The sequence below is a fragment of the Miniopterus schreibersii genome (assembly GCF_964146895.1).
Source record: "Miniopterus schreibersii genome assembly, chromosome: X".
Taxonomy (NCBI): domain Eukaryota; kingdom Metazoa; phylum Chordata; class Mammalia; order Chiroptera; family Miniopteridae; genus Miniopterus; species Miniopterus schreibersii.
This window is the reverse complement of record NC_138104.1, coordinates 67,726,909-67,746,485: the sequence shown is the minus strand read 5'-3', so window position 1 is coordinate 67,746,485 and position 19,577 is coordinate 67,726,909. Positions and strand designations below refer to the sequence as shown.

At 49.1% G+C, this 19,577-nt stretch overlaps 1 protein-coding gene across 1 annotated transcript; it reads right to left on the bottom strand.

Moving 5' to 3' along the window:
- Positions 1-5,944: 5,944 nt before the first annotated feature.
- On the bottom strand, positions 5,945-18,037 carry ZFP92 (ZFP92 zinc finger protein). The gene is made up of 5 exons (XM_081125772.1): positions 17,667-18,037; positions 12,096-12,146; positions 11,743-11,869; positions 10,592-10,696; positions 5,945-10,283 (listed from the first exon to the last, which is right to left on the bottom strand). Exons 2-5 carry the CDS (start codon positions 12,126-12,128, stop codon positions 9,022-9,024), a joined length of 1,527 nt encoding a protein of 508 aa, XP_080981898.1. The 5' UTR covers positions 12,129-12,146; positions 17,667-18,037; the 3' UTR covers positions 5,945-9,021.
- Positions 18,038-19,577: the final 1,540 nt, after the last annotated feature.

Sequence of the window (19,577 nt, the reverse complement as noted above, 5' to 3'; positions counted from 1 at the left end):
AAGGACCCTTTCCTAGAGCCTTCAAAGGGATCATGGCCCTGCCAACACCTTGATTTTGGACTTCCAGCCTCTAGAACAATGGGAGACTAAGTATCTGTTGTTTTAAGGCACCCTGTTTGTGGTACTTGTTGTGGCAGCCCCAGGAAATCAACACATTGCCTCAGGAACTTCACACTGGCAGTATCCTTCTCCTGGACTGTTCTTTTCCAAACATCCACCTCAATTAGCTCTCTGCTCAAATGTCCCCTCCTCTGAGGGAGACCCTCTCTGAGCACCCCTTCACCTTATCCACCACTCCCCTGCTGTATTTTTACTCCCCACATGTAGTACTCCTGTCCCTGGAAAGAAGGCCAGCTCTGAGATGGCAGGGATATTGTCTTGCTCAGCAATGGACCCCAGCACCTAGCCCAGGGCAGGCCCAGAGCACTTCTCCAGTGGGGATTTGTTGTCTGAAAGGATGAAGACTCTTCATCTTTATCACAAGCAAGAAAACTGAGGCGCCTGGCATCTGACCAAAGAAAGCGCTACTGGCGCTGCTCCAAGGTACCAAGCCCTAGCTCTCAGGAGAGTGACCAGCGGAGAATACAGACTCAGGTCAAGGCTTTTGAAGTTCCCAAGGCAGGATTTCACAGCATTTTTCTTTTGTAAAATCCTTTTCACATAATTAAATCTACTTTGATGTGATTGTATCTTTGGATACGCCAAATGTAAGGAATCATCCCCAAATGGGAAAATGGGAAAGCCAGCTGAATTCCCTCTAGTTTGGGAGGCTGAGTTGGCTGGAGTGGAAAGAGCTGCTGTGATGAGGTTCCCTGGACCTGGGTGAGAATCTGTTGCCTCATAGTGGGGAGGCCTCAGACAGCTCCTTTCCATCTCTGAGTCTCAGTTTCCTTACTTGTAAACAAGGGTCAGGATAGTAACCACTTCAGCCATGAGAACACGCACTTGAGTATGCAGAGTGCTGGCCGTGCAGAGGGAGCTAGAGCAAGTTTGACCTCCTTCCCTCTTGCCGGCACAGTGCCATCCAGCCTCTGAGGTTTTAGGCATAAAGAGCTGAGGTCCACAGGTAGAAAGCAAGGTGTCAGTATGGCTGGGCTCCCTCTGGAGGCTCTAGGAGAGGATCCTTCCTCACCTCTTCCAGCTTCTGGTGGCCCCAGACATTCCTTGGCTTGTGGCTGCATCCCTCTAATCTCTGCCTCCATCTTCACACAACCGTTTTCTCCCTGTCCTCTCTTCTAAGGACACCAGTCATATTGGATGAAGGGCCCAGCCTACTCCAGGGTGACCTCATCTTAACTATTTAGATCTGCAAATATTTTATTTCCATTATCTTGAGATGAGGTCACAAAGTATTGGGGGTTAGACCTTCAACATATATGTTTTGGGGGGGTTGCACAATTAAATTCATAATACCACCCTATATCCATTCCAATCTTCTTCTCTGGGCATAAGACTCCAATTTTGTTCAGTGCATCAGTGGGCTTAGACTCAGGTTACAGGTCATGACAATCCTGTCCCCTGCTTTCCCAGCCTTTCTTCCAAGTAAGGGTGGCCACGTGATCAAGTTCTGGCTGAGACTTAAGTAGAAGTCTGCTGGGCAAGCTTCTGGGATTTTGTTGCTTTCTTGATATAAGTGGACAGATGCAGTTGTCCTTACACCTTGCTCTTTATATCCTTGAATGTATATGTGATGGCTGGAGCTTTGGCAGCCATTTTGTTATGAAGAGGTAATGCTAAGCTAACTAGAGAGATGCCACTGTTCAGCCGCTGAACCAGTGCCAGCAAGCTACAACCAGATTTTTTATGTGAGAAAATTAAACATCTAATTATTTAGCCTACCATAGTCAGGTTTCTGATTACTTGTGGTTACTTTCCTAACTAAGACTCTGTGTTTTTTGGTTCCTCCATCCTACCCCTACAATCTGTGAAGATAACTGAAGTGTCTTCCACCCAAGTGTGCAAGTACTGCAAAGCTACCCTCCTTCTCCTCAACCTTGCCTCTTTCCTCCTTTGTCTTCACTCCTCACCCCTTCTCTGCCAACCCAGTTTGCTCTCTGTCTACCTCCTTTCATCTTGTTTCCACTTAACCAGCCAGAATATGAAATAAAGTACATCATATATATTATGTGAGGAATACTCTAGAAAAAACACAAAAAATAATTTCTACTTCCTTATTTCAATTTGATTTTGTTTTTCTGTTAGAAATCTGCCAGAAAGAGTTTTTTTAAATTTTTTATTGATTTGAGAGAGAGAGAGAGAATTTGTTGTTCCACTTATTCGTGCATTCATTGGTTGATTCTTGTATGTGCCCTGACCGGGAATGAACCCATAACCTTGGCATATCAGGGTGATGCTCTAACCAACTGAGCTACCTGGCCAGGGCCAGAAAAACGTTTTTAAAAAAATCTTGGAACAATGACAAGTTTTCAGAACAGTGAACATGAGATACACAGGTCTGTTTTATGTCATGGTCAAGTATATTATCAAAGCTAAACAAAGGCATCATAGCAATAAATACATGCTCCTGATTGTGAATGCAAGCAAGACATATGCCTTACTTACCCTCATATCCCAGTACACAGATAAATGTGCAGTGTGTGTCTGGGGAACAAAGACCACAGGGCAACTAAAGATGACTGAAGCAATAAGATCAAAATCAATAACTGCATATAGGTATAAATCTGACAACACACGTGCAGGACCTGGACACTGAAACCACAAGCCATTGCTGAGATGAATTAGAGAAGGCCCCTGAATGAAGACATATGCTATGTTCACAAATTGAAAGGCTCAATATTGTTCAGATGTCAGTCTTCCCCAAAACAATTGATAGATTCAATGCAATCACAATAAAAATCCCAGAAGGCTCCCCCCCCCCCGAAATGACAAGGTATTCTAAAACTCATGTGGAAATGTGACAAACTTTGTATAGACAAAACAATTTTGAAAAAGAACCATGTCAGAGGACGCAAATTACCAAATTTCAAAACTTAATTACAAGCCACAAGAATCAAGAGAGTATAACATTGGCATAAAGACAGACAAGCAAATTGATGGAACACCATTAAAGAATTCCGTAGTGGACTCATATATGGCCAACTGATATTCAGCAAAGGTGCCAAGGCAATTCAATTGGGGAAAAGACCATCTTTTCAACAGACGGTGCTGGAAAAACTAGATGTCCATAGAGAAAAAATGAATTGGGAATTCACTTCACACCATACACAAGAATTAACTCAAAATTGATCATAGTCCTAAATATAAGAACTAAAACTATACAACTTCTATAAGAAAGCAGAAGATCAAATCTTAGTGCTTTGAGTTTTGCAAAGATTTTCTTAACTGCGATACGAAAAGCACAGACTATAACATTTAAAAATTCATAAACTGGACTTCATCAAGATAAAACAACTTCTGATCTTCAAAAAATACTGTTGTGAAAATGGAAAAGCAAGTGATAGTCTGGACGAAAATCTTTGCAAAACACACATTTGGCAAATAACTTGTATCTAGAACTCTTGCAAGTTAGCAATAAGACAGTCAACCCAATTTAAAAAATGGGCAAAAGATTTGAACAGACACTTCACCGAAGAAAATATGTGAATGTCAACAAGGACATAAAAAAGATGTTCAACATCACTCATTAGGGAAATGCAAATCAAAACCACAATGAGACATCACTTCACACCCACCACGATGGCTAGAATAAAAAATAGGGACAATAACAAGTGTTAAGGAGGGCGTGGAGAAGTTGGAACGCTTACACACTGCTGGTAGGAATGTGGTGCAAGTGCTTTGGAAAACAGTTTGGTGTTTCCTCAAAAAGTTAAACAGGATTACCATATGAACCAGCAGTTCCACTCCCAGGCATATGTATACCCAAGAGAACTGAAAACACATATCCACACAGACACTGGCACACAAATATTCATAGCAGCTTTATTAGTCATGGCCCAAACCTGGAAATAACCCAAATACTGTGGTCCATGCACACAGTGGAATAATACTCAGCAATAAAAATGAAGGATTGATACAACAACCTGGATGAACTTCGAAATCATTATGCTGAGTGAAAGAGGCTGGGCAAGAAAGAATGCATACAGCAGGATTCCATTTACATAGACTTGTAGAAAATACAAATTAATGAACAGTGAAAGAAAGCAGAACAGTGGTTGTGGGGTGGGGGATAGGGAGGGACAAAAAGGAGGGAGCACTAGTGGGACAAAGTAACTTTTGGGGATGATGGATATATATGTTCACTGTCTTCATTCTGGTGATGATTTCATGGGTGTGTCCACATCAAAACTCATCCAACTGTCCACTTTAAAGATGTGTAGTTTCTTATATGTTACTTATGCCTCTATAAAACTGTCAAAGAAAAATGAAGAATCAGCAATCTCCAAACCCTGGAGAGCTACTGTGTTTTGAGGTCATGGACACATCAGTGCTAGCATAAGGAAACCAGCTAAAAATACCATGGCAAGTGGGGACTCCCGAGAATGTCAGTTGAGGCTGCTTGTGTCAAAGCATGATGGGTGGTGGACTGCTGCCATCCATATGCATGTGTTGACACTGAATGGGCATCCAAACCATCTAGATATACAGTGTGTATACTTAGTGGTTGTCAATGTGTAAATTCACACTCTAGCAATTATATTTTACATTAAATTCCCCGTCTCCATCTTAGAATACTTCTGCCATGTTTTTAAAAATTGCTTCTCATCAGGAACTAGCTAGAGTCCAAACTTCTTCCTCTGGCATCCCAGGCTCTCTGCACACTGGTTCTAATGACCTTTTACTTCCTACTGTCCTACAGCAATCCTCTGCTCTTCTAGAGTTCCTGAACACACCACGTGCTCTCCCTTCTTCCCTCCACCCTACTGGAAATCCCTTGACCTCTACTTCTTGTCTCGAGAGGTCACCTGATACTTCTACACTGGCCCTGAGACACCGCTTGTCATGCTTTGCTATCTAACAAGACATACACGTAGAACCCCCAACTGAAAGCCATTTGTGTCCCCTTGGCTGAGTAAAGGAGTGAAGATTCGGGGTCCTGGACCTTCCTAAATGCTTCATAGGAGTTGGCTCTGACACCAGCATCCTGCTGCACCCGTGTTGCCACATGCCAACCAGAACACACCCAGGAGTAGGAGTAAACCATTCAGTAAACATTTGAGAGCTAAGGATGTTGAGTGGCAATGGGAATGAATCCTCTGAAAGTCCCCTTCCCAGACCGGATTTCTCTTCCCTTGGGACTAAGTCTGGGATTCCAGCCACTTGGTCCCAAGAAGCACAGCCCTTGACTATTTCTTTGTTGAAGGCACCTGGCAGCTTCAGCAAGCAGAAAAATTCTTTCAGGCAATCTAAGCAAAGGTTCTGATACACCGATCATGCTTGGAAAGAGCTAAGTGCCCAGGTCTGTTTACTTAGAGCTCCAGCCATGGATGCTGCCATCAGCCCAGCACTCAAACAATGCTACATGAGGGCAGATGGGGCTGGGCCAACCATAATCGTCAGTCGACAGGATCTGGTGGCTCAATGAACACTGAACATAAAGGTCAGAGGGAAGGGCCAACAACCCCAAGCATGGCTGGGGGAGTAGAGAAGTAGAGAGGAGACTGAGGCACCAAGTGGTGGCAAAGCCAGGGGGAGGAGCTTCTGGGCCTATAGGACAAATGGGTGTCCATGCTGAAGTCCCTCTGCAGAGAGAGGTCAAGAAGCAAACAACACATCCGGCTGGCATGGCTCAGCAGTTGAACATCTACCTACGATCCAGGAGATAGCAGTTCGATTCCTGGTCAGGACACGTGCCCGGGTTGCAGGCTCTATCCCCAGCAGGGGGCGTGCAGGAAGCAGCCGACCTATGACTCTCTCATCATTGATGTTTCTCTCTCTCTCTCTCCCTCTCCCTTCTCTCTCTGAAATCAATAATTTTTTTTTTTTTCTAAAAAGCAAACAATTGAAGGGCGAAGATGGAGCTGCCTTCCTTACAGGGCCACACGGGGCCAGACAGGGCACCCACGCTGATGAGTGTGGATGCTGCCATGTTGCCTAAAGAGTGGCAACAGAAACAACTGGATAGAGGACAGGGCTGTGCTTCTTAGGGTATTAATGTGGTGCTTGGACTTTCCTGGTTGCAGAGTCATGGTGTCTGACCAGCCTCAGGTGGCTGCCCTTGATTCCTATGCAGCTGGCCCTCAAAGGTTTCTGTCTTATCTTTTCAGGGGGCTGAGGGACGCCCAAACATGGCATCTCAGCTTTCCTCCACAAGTCCATGCTTACTGTCTCCCCTGACACCTTTAACCCAACCAGTATCTGGTTACTTTAAACCATCTGATGGCTACCAGTTACATGAAGATACTGCCACAGAATTTAAACAGCTCTTGAAAAGTGTCCAAAGTTTCAAAGGTCAAATGGTCCATAGGCTCAGATGTGCTATGAGCCGAGCCGGTGTCTTGCTATTGGAAATGTCACTTATCTGGGCAAGCATCAGGACACTCCAAAAACAAAGCAAAAGTGCCCAGCATCTCTCTGGGCAAATCCACTTTATGCTGAAAACACCTGTACATTAACTCCCTACCCCACGTAGTCTTTGCCTGTAGGACCAATGTGATGACATTAATCTGTGGAGATCCAACTCTTCTTTATTAAAAGTTGGTTACTGACTAGCCTGTAAGAGCAAAATTGTTCACTTACTAGAGTGCACTCTTCCCGATTCCCAGCACGTGGCAGCTGTTGCCCCAATCACAGTCGGACCATGGTTGAATGAGACTGAAGCCCAAGTACAGGGCTTCCTGCCACTGTTCCCTGCCTTGCATGTGGATTGGTTTCCTGAATTCATGCCAGACCTAGCAAAGATTGTCTGAGCTTCAGAAAAACACATTTCCCAATGACCTGTCTATGGACTTCAGACACTGTTCCTAATACTTCATTTTCTACTGGAAAACCCAAAGTTACAGAAACTTTCAACTGCTTCAAGGTAAGGTTGGAGCTGACTGTGGTTTAGAACCTGAGTTCAACGTGCTAAGGGGGCACTATTTATTTCACAAGCACTTACTAAGTGCCAAGCACTGGGTTTGGCAACTACGACACAAAGATGTGACACACAGCAGAGGACAAGTTATAAGAACTTTCCATAAGTCAAAGATATGTAAAATCCTTTAAATAAATCTATATAAAACATCTACATCTACACTTACATCTACACTTATACCTATTATTTCTCACTTCTGGAGTCGTCCTAGCAGTTGGAGCTCCAAGCAGCATGTTCAGAAGGAATCCTGTACTTTCAGGTCTTCCCACACTCTCCTGATGGGTCTTTGACCCTCCCGTTTTACAGAGAATGTGCATGTTAGAGGGGGGCCTCCAGCACAACTACCACCTGCCTGCCCTCAGGTACTCTGTGTGACAGATCAGAGCCCCTTGGAGTGAAGAGGGCTGGAAGGAGGTGGCAAGCCAACCAGGATGCTGGGCTGAGAGTACCAAGGGGCATAACTCCTGGGTCCAACTCTGGGGACAACATAGGTGGCATGGGACAGAGCCTGCCAGCAGCTGCCCCCTGGCCAGCATGAGCTTTCTCCTTGAGAACTTTGCTTGGCCTGCAGTAAAGAGCCATTTGAAGGGTCTGCCCTGTTTCCACCGGCTAAGGGGGAAGAGGGAGAAGAGTAGCCAGGCTTGCCACCACACTGATTGTGTGTCAGATCTCAGGGAGTCCCTTTCTCTTGTTTCAGTACTTCTCAGAGAGCTGGGGTGGGGTGGGATTCTTATTTTAGGAGCAATTCCCTGACACTTTCATATGGCAAAAATCTCAATCTTCAACTTACATTATCCCAAACACAAAAACATTCAAAGCAACTGAACCTCCAATATTTTAAGAAATGCCATATAAAGACAAATCTAATGAGAGAACCACAACTGGGTACCCTCTGTGCAAATTCCTAACCCGTTTTGCTTTCCTCCTGATGGGCACAAGCCACAAGGGGTGGCTCTGTGTGTGTGTGTGGGGGGGGGGGGTGCTAAGCTTGAAGCTTTAGGCATTGAGGGTGGGGAGGTGGGACAGAGAAGCCAGGGTGGCCTTTCTGGTGGGGTCTGGGAGGGAGCAGAAAGCAGCAGGTGTGGTAAACTTGGGGGCCTGGTAGGCAGGGAGCAGAACAAAGGTAGCAGGGCAGCCGGTGGCAAATGTTGCCATGCTGCCATATCTTGCCCGGAGCCTGCTGCTTCGAGGGACCAGAGCAAAGGGGCTCCTCTCTTGGGGAGGAGAAGCTGAGAGTTCCTGGGCCTCATCCTTTGTGCAGAGCCCCAGCCAGCTATCCCCCAAAACCCTCCAAGCTCTGAGCTCCAAGAAGATGGGGCCTGGTGCGGCTCCTCTGAGAAGGCTGCAGTTTTCAGGCACAAAGACAAATGGCGTAGAAAAAGAATGGGTTACTGCTCAGCATGATAGCAAGGTGTCCTGTGCCTTCCCATGGAGCAGAGGCTGACAATGTAGACGTGAGAAGTCCACAAGATCACTTGCCTGAGTCCATTTTCAGACCATTTCTTGATGAATTTGAGGGGATGTCACATTCGAGCCACAGCCTACTTATAGTGTAGCTAATGGTTTTGAATGTCTTCAAGTCCCTTCCATTTATAAGCTCTTAAAGGATTAAAGTGCTTTTAGTGTCTTCTACCTGGAAACACTAACAAGTCTTGGGGCGAAGTGAATGACCCTATGAGAGAAAATAGACCACCTTTCCTTAACTCAAGGTGCTTGTGCCCGGGGTGGCCCTACTCACAGGTTTCCTCCTGCAGCACGAAGTCCTGATGGGTGTGCAAGAGCCCTTTCAGCAGCTCACATCTGCTCCATACGCACTCACACCTGTGCACACACACGGCAGCCTGTCGTCAGGCCAAGGCTCAGGCTGCAGTGAAGTCCCTGCCTTAACTGTATCAACAACAGAATGGAAGGGAGCAAGACACTCAGTCCTCCTGCAACAACCCTGTCAGATGGCACTATGGGCACTCATCCATTCAGAGTTTGTCCCCCTATTTCTCATTTGCAGGGTGGGGCTCTGCAGTGGAGCTTCTGAGGGCCAAGGAGGCTGGCTCTTTTTCACAGTCGCTGTCCTCCAAAGTCGTCTTTCCATGGCGAGTTTTCTGATAGTGACGGAGCTGCAATTTCCCCTTAAAGTCCTTGTCACACTTGCCACACTCCCCACATGTGCAGGGCTTCTCACCACTCTTGCTGCAGGCCTTTCTGCACTCATGTACCCGCTGGTGCTCCAGGAGGACTAAGCTGCTCCGGAACACCTTCCTACAGTCTTGACACTCATGGGGCCTCTCTTCACTGTGAACTGCTTGATGTTTGAAGAGGTTTGATCTTCTGCTGAAGGTCTTCCCACACTCGCTGCATTCATAGGGCTTCTCGCCACTATGCACCCGGCGGTGCTGACTGAGGCCTGAGCGTCCCCGGAAGGCCTTCCCACACTCCTTGCACTCAAATGGCTTCTCCCTGCTGTGGATGCGCTGGTGGTGAATGAGCTGGGAGATGCCTTTGAAGGCTTTTGGACACTGGCTGCACTTGTAGGGCTTCTCGCCACTGTGGGTGCGCTGGTGCTCGATGAGGTTAGAGCTCCTGCTGAAGGACTTCCCACACTCATTGCACTCATAGGGCCGTTCGCCACTGTGGATGCGCTGGTGCTCCAGGAGGGCAAAGCTGCGTCGAAAGAGTTTCCCACACTCTGGGCACTTGTAGGGCTTCTCACCACTGTGGATTATTTGGTGCTTGATGAGGTTGGAGCTGCGTGTGAAGGTCTTCCTGCACTCATTGCACTCATAGGGCTTCTCGCCACTGTGGATGCGCTGGTGCTCCAGGAGGGCGAAGCTGCGCCGGAAGAGTTTCCCACACTCAGAACACTCATAGGGCTTCTCGCCACTGTGGATAATGCGGTGCTTAATGAGGTTGGAGCTCCGGCTAAAGGATTTCCCACACTGCTGACACAGGTACCGCTTCTCTGCACCTTTGGAACACTGTTGCCTTAGAACTGAATCCTGCCTAACACTGTGGTTGCTTCTCTGCACCATCTCTTTTCCTTCACCTGAGGAGTTGCCTTGGCCTTTCTCCCTGTGATGGTCACCTCTGCTAGAGCCTGTCTCTGGAGAATAAACATGTTTCTGTCTCTGCTCGGGTCTTTCCTCCGTCAGCCTGGATACCTGACCCTTGCTGCCACCCTGAAGATTGGCCCCTGCAAATTCTTTTGGACTGTGTTTCTTCTTGGAACTCAATGTCTTGCTCGTGATCCTTTCATCTGTAAAGAAAGAGAGCACCAACCAGTGTTGTTCCCTCCCAGATCTCTATTTAGGGTTTGTTCTTCACTCTCACCCTTATGCCAAGGCTGAGAAGAGGTGAACCAGGAGATGAATGCGGGCAGGCAGGCAGGAGAGCAAGAAGGGAGGAAGTGGTGTGAGATAGCAGGAGGTACTCCCTTCATCTGGCACCTCTATGGGGGGAACTCTTTGGGACATTTTTATCTGCCACAAAAGAGAATTCCCCACCCAAAGTGGCTGTGCTCTTTGCAAATGGCTCAGGCAAGCTGGCCAAGCACCCTTTACTCACCTGCCTGTATTCCTGCGGCAGCCCTTGTCCTGTTGATGTCTGCAACCCAGGGCCCCTCCCCTCGCTCCAGCAGGGAGACCAAGTGAGGCTTGGAGGATGAAAATCCTGTAATGGAAATGAAGTGAATCAGTATCTTCAGAAACCAAGAACAAAGAACTCTCCAAAAAGTGCGACTGGGATGGTCCAGAGAAAATGCAGAATCCCTCTAAAGAAGCTAGGGGCTCTAAGCATACAAGGGCCAGGCAGGCACAGGGGATCTTAAGTAGATGGTGAGTTGGGCCAAAAGGATTAAGATATTATTATTTAGCCTGCATGGATAACAGCAGGCTTGTGGGGGGGCTTTGGGTGCATGGATACCCCAAGGCACAGACCAAGGGCTAGAGCAGGGATCCACAGGGGGCAAGGCCCTAGGGAGTATCGGGAAGTGAATAGAGCTGAGGGGCTGCCTGTAGCCCAAAAGCCAAAGCATCTTGAGTCACCATCAGACAGAGCAGATGTCTCAGTTCCATATGCCAAACTCAGCTGAGGATTCCTAAACTCCCCTGGGAACCTCAGATCTTCCTGGTGAGAGTCAGAAAGAACCCAGGGGAAGAAGCTAGTCTCCCTCTGTGGGGATAAATCGCAGAGGTGACATCTGTTGAATCTAAAAGAAAAATTGGAGCAAGAAGATCTACTGCAACCCCAAAAGCAGCGGGGTGCAGCAGGGGAGCCTGCTCCGGTTCCTGCCCTGGCTTCTGCATGCCTTGTCCTGGGCCTCTATGTCCTGAGCTCTCTGTGGCTCAATGCTTCTAAACTCTCTAACATGAAACGAATATGAAATGCAACCTTGATAAAAGTGAATTAAGTCTCAAATAGGGCATAGGGTAATTTGCACCTATCTTTTGGGTAGAAGAGGTTTAGTTAACCTATGAGTTTATATGCAAAATAAGTTTGATGGGGGAGGGCATACATTTACGTAAAACATTTACAGGTCCAAACCATTGAGCTAAAAACTGCCCTGTTGAGACAAAAGTTAGGCTGCAATGGATTATGAATCTAATGGGGAAATGCATTTATTCTGGGCCTCACAGTAACCAACCAGCAAAGAAGCTCAGAAATAAATTGAGTTCAGAGACAGAGAAGGGGGCTATGGGTGTATGTGGGGTCCTTACCCAGTGACACCAAATGGCGGTAGTTCTCCAGCATCACTTGCTTGTAGAGGACCCTTTGTTTGAGATCCAGAAGCTTCCATTCTGTCTTGCTGAAATGCACCGACACATCTTCAAAAGATACTGGCACCTAAAACAAGCCATTCCTATGGCTGCAGAGAAGTTCACCCTTATGCGTCCAAGGATGAGGTGGTGGCAAGTAAAGATGGGTCAAGGGGTACTAGAGAGCTCAGCAGCTGGGAGAGGCTCAGAGTTGCAAGAGTTGTGGGGCTGGGACATGAGGAAGTGGCAGATGGAGAGGGTAAAGGGGAGGTGCTGAGGCAAGGGGCCACCTACAGTTGGGGAGATCCACTCACCTTGGGTCTGGTTGTCAGGAGAATGGCTGCCATGGCAGGGGCACAGAGAAGCTAAAGGAAGTGGAAAGAGCTGTGTGTGAGATGAGGTCCACTCTACTCCAGTACAGCCCCATCCAAATCAGGTCCCATTCACAGCCACTCGGGACAGGACTTCAGCATATCTTTTGGGGGGGACACAATTCAATCCATAACACTTTCCCAAACTGAGCTGTCTCTTCTCCTCACTTGTGTAGTGGACCACCAGACATGGCTTTACTCTCTCCTCATGCTAGCTGCACCTAAGTAGGCTTAAGAAAGTGTTTATTTTTTCCTTTCTTTTTGTCATTTCCTTCTTCTCTTGGCCTTCTTATGTGGGCAATACTCCTGACCCCAACTTTCCAGCCTTCTCTGGAATTTCCACCATGAACCCCCTTTCCCCTCAGGTCAGGGTTCTTACAGAAAAACTCCAAACATACCACCTCTAACTGCAAATGGACTTCCTTTCAAGGGAAAGAGAAAGACCAGGCTGGTAAAGGGACCCATGATAGCTGGGGGAGGGGATGTTGTCTGAAGAGGTAACATTCAGGCCAAGAGCTGAAGGTTGGGAGTGAATAAAGAGAGTAGCAAGCCAAGGGCACAGCCCATATCCAGCCCTCAGATAGGCCTGAGTGCAGCATTCCTGGTGCTGAAAACTGGGTAGCAGTGTGTTGCAGAAGGTGAGGCCATGCAGGCCCCTTGGGGACAGGAGGGAGCTGGGGCTCACACTAAGGGCAGGGAGAGCATGTCACTGACAAAGTAGACAGAATCAGATTTCTCCACATCAGTTCTCAGTGCCAGAAGACAGTGGGGAAAAAGAAAGTTTGCTCTAGGGATGTTACTTTCACCCAACTGGAGACTAAAAAGGTGGAATTCCTGGGCAGCACAGCAGAGGAACAAGGTTGTGGATGGTAGGTGGGTGGGGCCCTGGATGGGTGGGGCCACATCTGTAGTGTTTCTTATGCTGCTGTGGGCGAGCACAGCTAGCTTGTGCAACAGGAGAGAGGGCAAAAGGACAGGGTCCCTAGAGCATTTAAATTGCCCCAAAGTCCCTTATCACCTGTGCTAAGTTGTCAATCAACATTGGCTCAGAATAAATAAACTCATGTGTCTCATGAAGAAGTTTATATTAATCAGAGAGAAGGAATCCCTTAAGGTCAAGTGGATGCTAAAAAACATTAGGTGAAAGACGAAGGAAGAATAGGCATCCACGTGATGTCAAAATGTCTTCCTGGGCTACTGCTGGTCACAAGAGAGAAAGCTAATTTAACAGTGGTGGGACAGAGGTGGGATGTCCCTTCAGGGACGCTTGTGGGGAGTGCTCAGGTGGCTCAAGAGGGCTCTTGCCAAAGCTTGACCCAATTCTAATGCAGCCTTGAGGCTCAAGTTGCAGTTTACAGAGCATTTCAGGGACAGAGGGAGACAGTTCAAGACACCACAAGGAAGCAACCAGCACAATCCAGAAGATGGGCTGTTCCCCGGTCTCCTCTGCAAAGTAGTGTCATGGGAAAAAGAGGGGGGCAGGGAGGATGACTGTTCTTGATGAAAAGAGATTGAAGGGGCCAACAGCCAACAATGGCATCATTGATCAGATGTTGGCATGAACAAAAGAGGAGTTAAAGGCACTGGAGGCATGGAGGGCTGACTGTGGAGTGACTGAGGACAGTGGAGACCACTGCTGGATGGATTATGGCACTGGGCCATGGAAGAAAATGTCCTTGTCAAGAGATGCACATTGAAGCATTTGGGGGAGAAAATGCCCTGTAAACTTACTTTTAAATGCTCAGCCAAAATGAAGGGAAGGGGAGGGGAGGGGAAGGGGAAGGGGAAGGGGAAGAGGGAAGGGGAAGGGGAAGAGAGGGGAAGGGGAAAAGGAAGGGAAGGGGAAGGGGAAGGGGAGGGGAAGGGGAGGGGAAGGGGAGGGGAAAGGGAGGGGAAGTGGTAGGGGAAGGGAAGGGGAGGGGGAAGGAAGGGGGAAGGAAGGGAAAGGAAAAACAAGCAAATAAGGCAAGCTAGAGACCACTGCCAACCCTGGGAGGTGGGTGCCTGGGCTTCGTTAAACTAGTCCCTCTGTCGGTTTGCTTGGCAGTGTTAGAAATTAAAAGGGAAAGTAAGTAAACATAGTTATCATATGACCCAGCAATTCCACTCCTGGATATATGCTCAAAAGAACTGAAAACACATTAAATGAAAACCTGTACATGAAGTCTCTAGCAGCATGATTCACCAACGTGAACAGGTGGAAACAACCCAGTGTCCATCGACTGATGAATGGAAAAACAAAATGTGGTCCATACACACAATGGAATATTATTTGGCCATAAAGAGGAATGAAATACTGATACATACAACATGGATAAATCTTGGAGACATTATGTTCAATGAATAAAACCAGACACACACCAAAGGCCACAGATGGTATGATTCCATTTATATGATGTAATATAAAATTTCACAAGAGCTATCTTGATCCAGTTTGGAAGTTACGACTAAAATCCTTATTTTCTCTGCCTTTCTTAAGCAGTTTGTTAAGCTCCCATCCCAACTACCTCCCTCATCAGGGGCCCTCTCTTTGGGGTCGCTAAACACACCTACAGCCCCCTTATTGGGCTCCTACACTCAGGGGCCAGTACCAGACAACTAGGGACTGCCCCATGCCCAGAGGGACCCCACGGAAACTAGTACGCTACCCAGGTGCACCCCCGTGTGGCAGCCTACTCTCCTTTGGAGCTGTAAGTAAGAAAGAGTTCTGCCTTTCATCTCTCTGAGTATCACTGTCCTGTGACCTGCCATAAAGAAACCCTTATTTTATAAAACATATGACATGGCCCTGGCCAGTGTGGCTCAGTTGGTTGAGCATTGTCAAGTGCACCACAGTGTTGACGGTTTGATTCCCAGTCAGGGCACATGCCCAGGTTTCCGGCTCCATCTCCAGTTGGGTGTTTGCGGGAGGCAGCCAGCCAATCTATGTTTCTCTCTCACATCAATGTTTCTCTCTCTCTAAAAAAAATAAATAAAAAACAAGAACACACATGTCATGTCCAGAATAGGAAAATACAGAGTCACAGAGCAGATGGGTGGGCACCATGGGCAGGGCCAGGGGTGGGGGGAGTGGTGTGTGTGTGTGTGTGTGTGTGTGTGTGTGTGTGTGACTGCTTCATGGGTATGGGGTTTCCCTCATGGATGATGAAAATGGTCTGGAACTAGATAGTGGCAATGGTTGCATATTAGGTACATTGTGAATGTTTGCTTTAAAATGGTTAATTTTATTTGATGTGAATCTCATCTCAATAAAAAAAGAGGGGCAAGAGGTATAGCTGGCAAGTAATCATTCTGATATCCACATGTCACGTTTCATTGGGATATACTGTCAGTCACTGGGGGACCTAACAAGCTAAATGCGCCGGATAGAGACTAGTAATAACAGGCAGGGTTTTCAGACCAGCATCACATTGTTTTGAAAAAGAGCACAAGCCTCTTTTCTCTCTCCCACAGCTGTACTGCCAGGTCACGATCCATCCTGGAAAACACAAAAAAGTCTAAAGGAAGAGGGGTTATCTCCAATCCCCCCACTCCAAGACATACTGGAGTCCAATCCCCCAGTGGAGAAGTAGCTGCTGTGCTGTGACCGCCTGAGAGAAATAGCATGGACAGGCTCGCCTGTAGATGGAGGCCAACACTTAAGTTCAATGCCACAAGGTGCAATGGGGGTGCTAGCTATGATGAGTAGTTGCACACAACGGTGTTTATGCTTGAGACTTAGACCCCCAAAGTCAGCATACTTTCAAATCCTGGAAAGAAGACACGACAAGCCCTGTTCTCACAGACTATAACTCCAAGTAACCCACCAGGTGGGAATGGGGTGGCGCTCGCTAGCACTTACATAAGGAACTATCTAGAAGGAGCCTGTGGAACTGGAGAGCAGCTTCTTCTAAGACCATTTGACCTTGGGCCACCAGAACAGAGGAGAAACTGAAAGATGATCCCAGACCACCCCGAAGCTCAGCTTTCCCTAAACCCAGCACTGGGCATGGAGGTGAGGGTCTGTCAGACAGCAGTGCCCTAGGCTAGAAGCCAGTAAGGCCCTGCCAGCCACCTCCTGGGCTGGTTCACCGCCAGGAACGGGGCAGGCTCCCACCCCCTCACTGATCCTGGTGGAGCGAAAGCTGAGAGTAAGGAGCCACCCACCCCACCCCCTGGGGGAGGAGAGGAGTGCAGGGGGTACAGCAGTGCTGCCAACTGAAGTGAAGCAGCCCCAAAGCAGGAGGGGCAGCCAGTGGGCTTTGGTGCTGATGCCTTCGTAAGACCACGAGATGGGGCTATTTCCCCAGAAAAAGAAAACAAAACAAACAAACAACTGGAAAGGCAGTCAGCAGTCCCACTCAGGCTGGATCAGGAACTGGGGCTTTTTCATCCACAAGGAAGGACACCTAAGACCACTGCACCCAGTCTTCTTCCGTTCCGATGGAACTTCCTCTGGAGTCTAGTGATTCAAGACCCCAACTGACTTCTCTTGCCCCCAGCAGCCTTCCCTGAAGTGCACATCACCTGCCACTCACCTGGTGGAAAGGCTGGAAGACCCAGGGCCTGGGGAAGCCAGCCTCAGTCCAGAGCCCAGGTTTGGCCTGAGAACTTCCACAAGTCAGCCCACGGACCTCCATGCGGCCTGGCCCAGCAAAACCCTCTGAGGAACAACCCTGCAACTGGTGTCTCCAGGCCCTATCCTGGGGGCAGGGGCAGAGGCTGACCCAGACATAAAGAGAGCCATCTCCTAGAGGGGTTTGGTCCTTCCCCGCTTAGAGTCCTCCCTGAAGTGCCTGTCTCACTCAGAATAAACTCACAGGAGCCCTTCCTAACCTTTCCCTCCCCTCGTCCCACACCCTTGCTCCCTCTGCTCCAGCCACACTGGCCTCTGAACTCTTCCTCCTAGACACCAGGCCACTCCTGTCTCAGGACCTTTGCACTGCCTGTTCCTCTGCCTGGTAGGCTCGCTCACCTCTTTCAAGTTTTTCAGAAATGTCACCTTCTAACCACACTACTTAAACATGCAATCCCACACCTCACCTCCCTTCCCTGCTCTATTTTTCCTGTGGCACTTCCCACCGTTTAACATACTTTATAATCTTAATTTAAAATGTTTACCGCTTATTGTCTGTGCCCTGCCACTAGAACTGGACCCACTGAGCAGGGACTTAAGCAAATTCGTTCCCTGATATATTCTGAATGTTTGCAGCAACCTGGCCCGCAGTGGGAGCTCCTCGGGTATTTGTGAGAACTGGACCTGCAGGGCAGCCCTGCACAATTCCCCCACAGTCCCTGTGAAGCTCAGTGCAGTCCCTCTCTTGCCCTGGTGGGCCTTCCATCCTGCCCTCAGCTTCCTCTTAAGCCTTCCTCTGCATTGCGCGTCACCGCCAAGACCCCACACAACGGAAGGGCACAACCCCTGTGCCTGCGGAATGTTCACAGGGTGCCCCCAGAGCAGGAGTGCTGCGACCACGGTCACCGTGCCAGCCTGCCCGGCGCTCCCACATTAAGAGGCGTACAGTCCAAACGTACCAGGAGGCTGGGCGACGGGATGAGCTCTTGCCGGCCCGAGTCGGTGGCGAACCGCAGTCTGTGGACAGACACTGGGAAACCCGGGCTGCCTTTCCCTGGCGCCCAGGAGCTCTCCGCCTCCCAAGGCGTCCCGACCGTCGCAACTGCCGTGGCTCCCAGTCACCTGGGGAGACGGGGTCCCGCCCCTACCTGGCTTCCCAGCAGGCCCGAGGCCAAGGCCACCGCCTCCGAGAAGCCCTCCAGGGCAGTCCCCAGGAGGCTGCGGGGCTTCCCGGAAGGTTCTCGGCCTCGTCCCCGGTCGCTGCTCTGGAGGTGCGTTCTGCACTGCCGTCGTCCGTCCGTCTGTCCGTCCAGCACCAACGTTCGGGCTGGGAGCAGGCTGGGCGGGGGCGGTGGCAGCGTGGGAAGGGGGGGCACCGAGCATGCGCGGCGCGGCGGGAGGGCGGCCCGGCCAGTGCCCGCCCAGGCACGCCCCGCCCGTGTACTGTCTTGGCTCCTCGCGGACCCCTGAGCACTTCTGCTCCGGGTCCAGATGCTTCTGGGGCTCTGGTCTCTGTGATCAGTCCACTGCAGTCCCCCAAGGGGCCAGGGAGGGGCAACATTGGGCTTTCCGTCCATCCAGTTATCCGTCCCTCCACCTGTGATCTACGGAACCCCTGCAGGGCACTGAGCAGCAAAGGGACCAGGCCACTTGAGCCAGGAAGGCCGAGATAAGAAAGTAGGGGACAGTGAGAGGGGATTTGGGGGAGGGCAGTGTGCAGGTAGGTGGAGGGGAAAGAGGATAAGAGCAGGAAGTGAAGAGCTGCTGGGTTCATTCGTCTTTCCCTCAGGTAGGCATTTGGGTCACTGTTTTCCCACAGGTGACCGTCCATGTGGCAGAACCAGGATTGAAATCCAGGGCTGACAGGGGATACATGCTCTGTTGGTAATAATGAGTTCCTCAAAAAGTTGGGAATATGAAAAAGGCTGTCAAAGAAAAGCAACAAGGAAAACCAGGCACCCTGCAAGTTCCACCCCTCCCCCAGTCCCAGGCCACTGGGAATTGAGCAGGAGCAACTGGGCACCTCTCTGCCTCTGAGTGATACCTCTCATTACAAAATCAGGAGAACCTGGGCCTCAGGGAGAAGCCCTCAGCACTCCCACCCCTGGCTTAGGGGGAGACCTGAGACACACAATTACCGTGCTTCTAGCTGTGGGGAGCAGGACTCACAGGGGCATTTCCCTGGAGCAGAGGCAGGAGATCCCCCATGGCTCTTGGCTGTGGGCCCTGCTGCCCAATCTTGTTCTCTCTGCCTGGGGAACTGGCTGGGCAGGTCTGAGCCTGGGCTCTTGAGGTATAGCGGGGCAGATGGTGGCCCCTCAAAAGATATGTGCAGATCCTAACTCCCAGAACCTGTGATTGTGACCTTTTTCAGAAAAAGGGTATCTGCAGATGTGAAGTTAAGATTCTCAAGATGAGGTCATGCTAGGATTTATCCAGGTGGGCCCTAAATACAATGACAAGTGTCTTTAAAAGAGACAAAAGAGAGACATAGACATAGGTCAGAAAGCCATGTGAAGGTGGAGGCAGAGATGGGAGTGATGTGGCCACAAGCCTTGGGATGCCTGGAGTCCCAGGAAACTATAAGAGGCAAGGAAAGATCCTCTTCTAGAGCCTTTGGAGGTAGCATAGCCCTGCTGACACGTTAATTTTGGGTTTCTGACTTCCAGAGCCCTGAGAGAATAAATTCCTATTGTTTCAAGCTACCTGGTTTTTGGTAATTTATTGCAGAAGCCCCAGAAAACTCATATAAGAGGGAATGGGCTGAGCTTAGATCCCTCCCAAGCCAATTTCTGCAAAGGGGCTAGACCTTTGCACCCCACATCAGCTAGTAGTAATTGGATGTGTGCTGGGGTGACCTTGGATAAGGC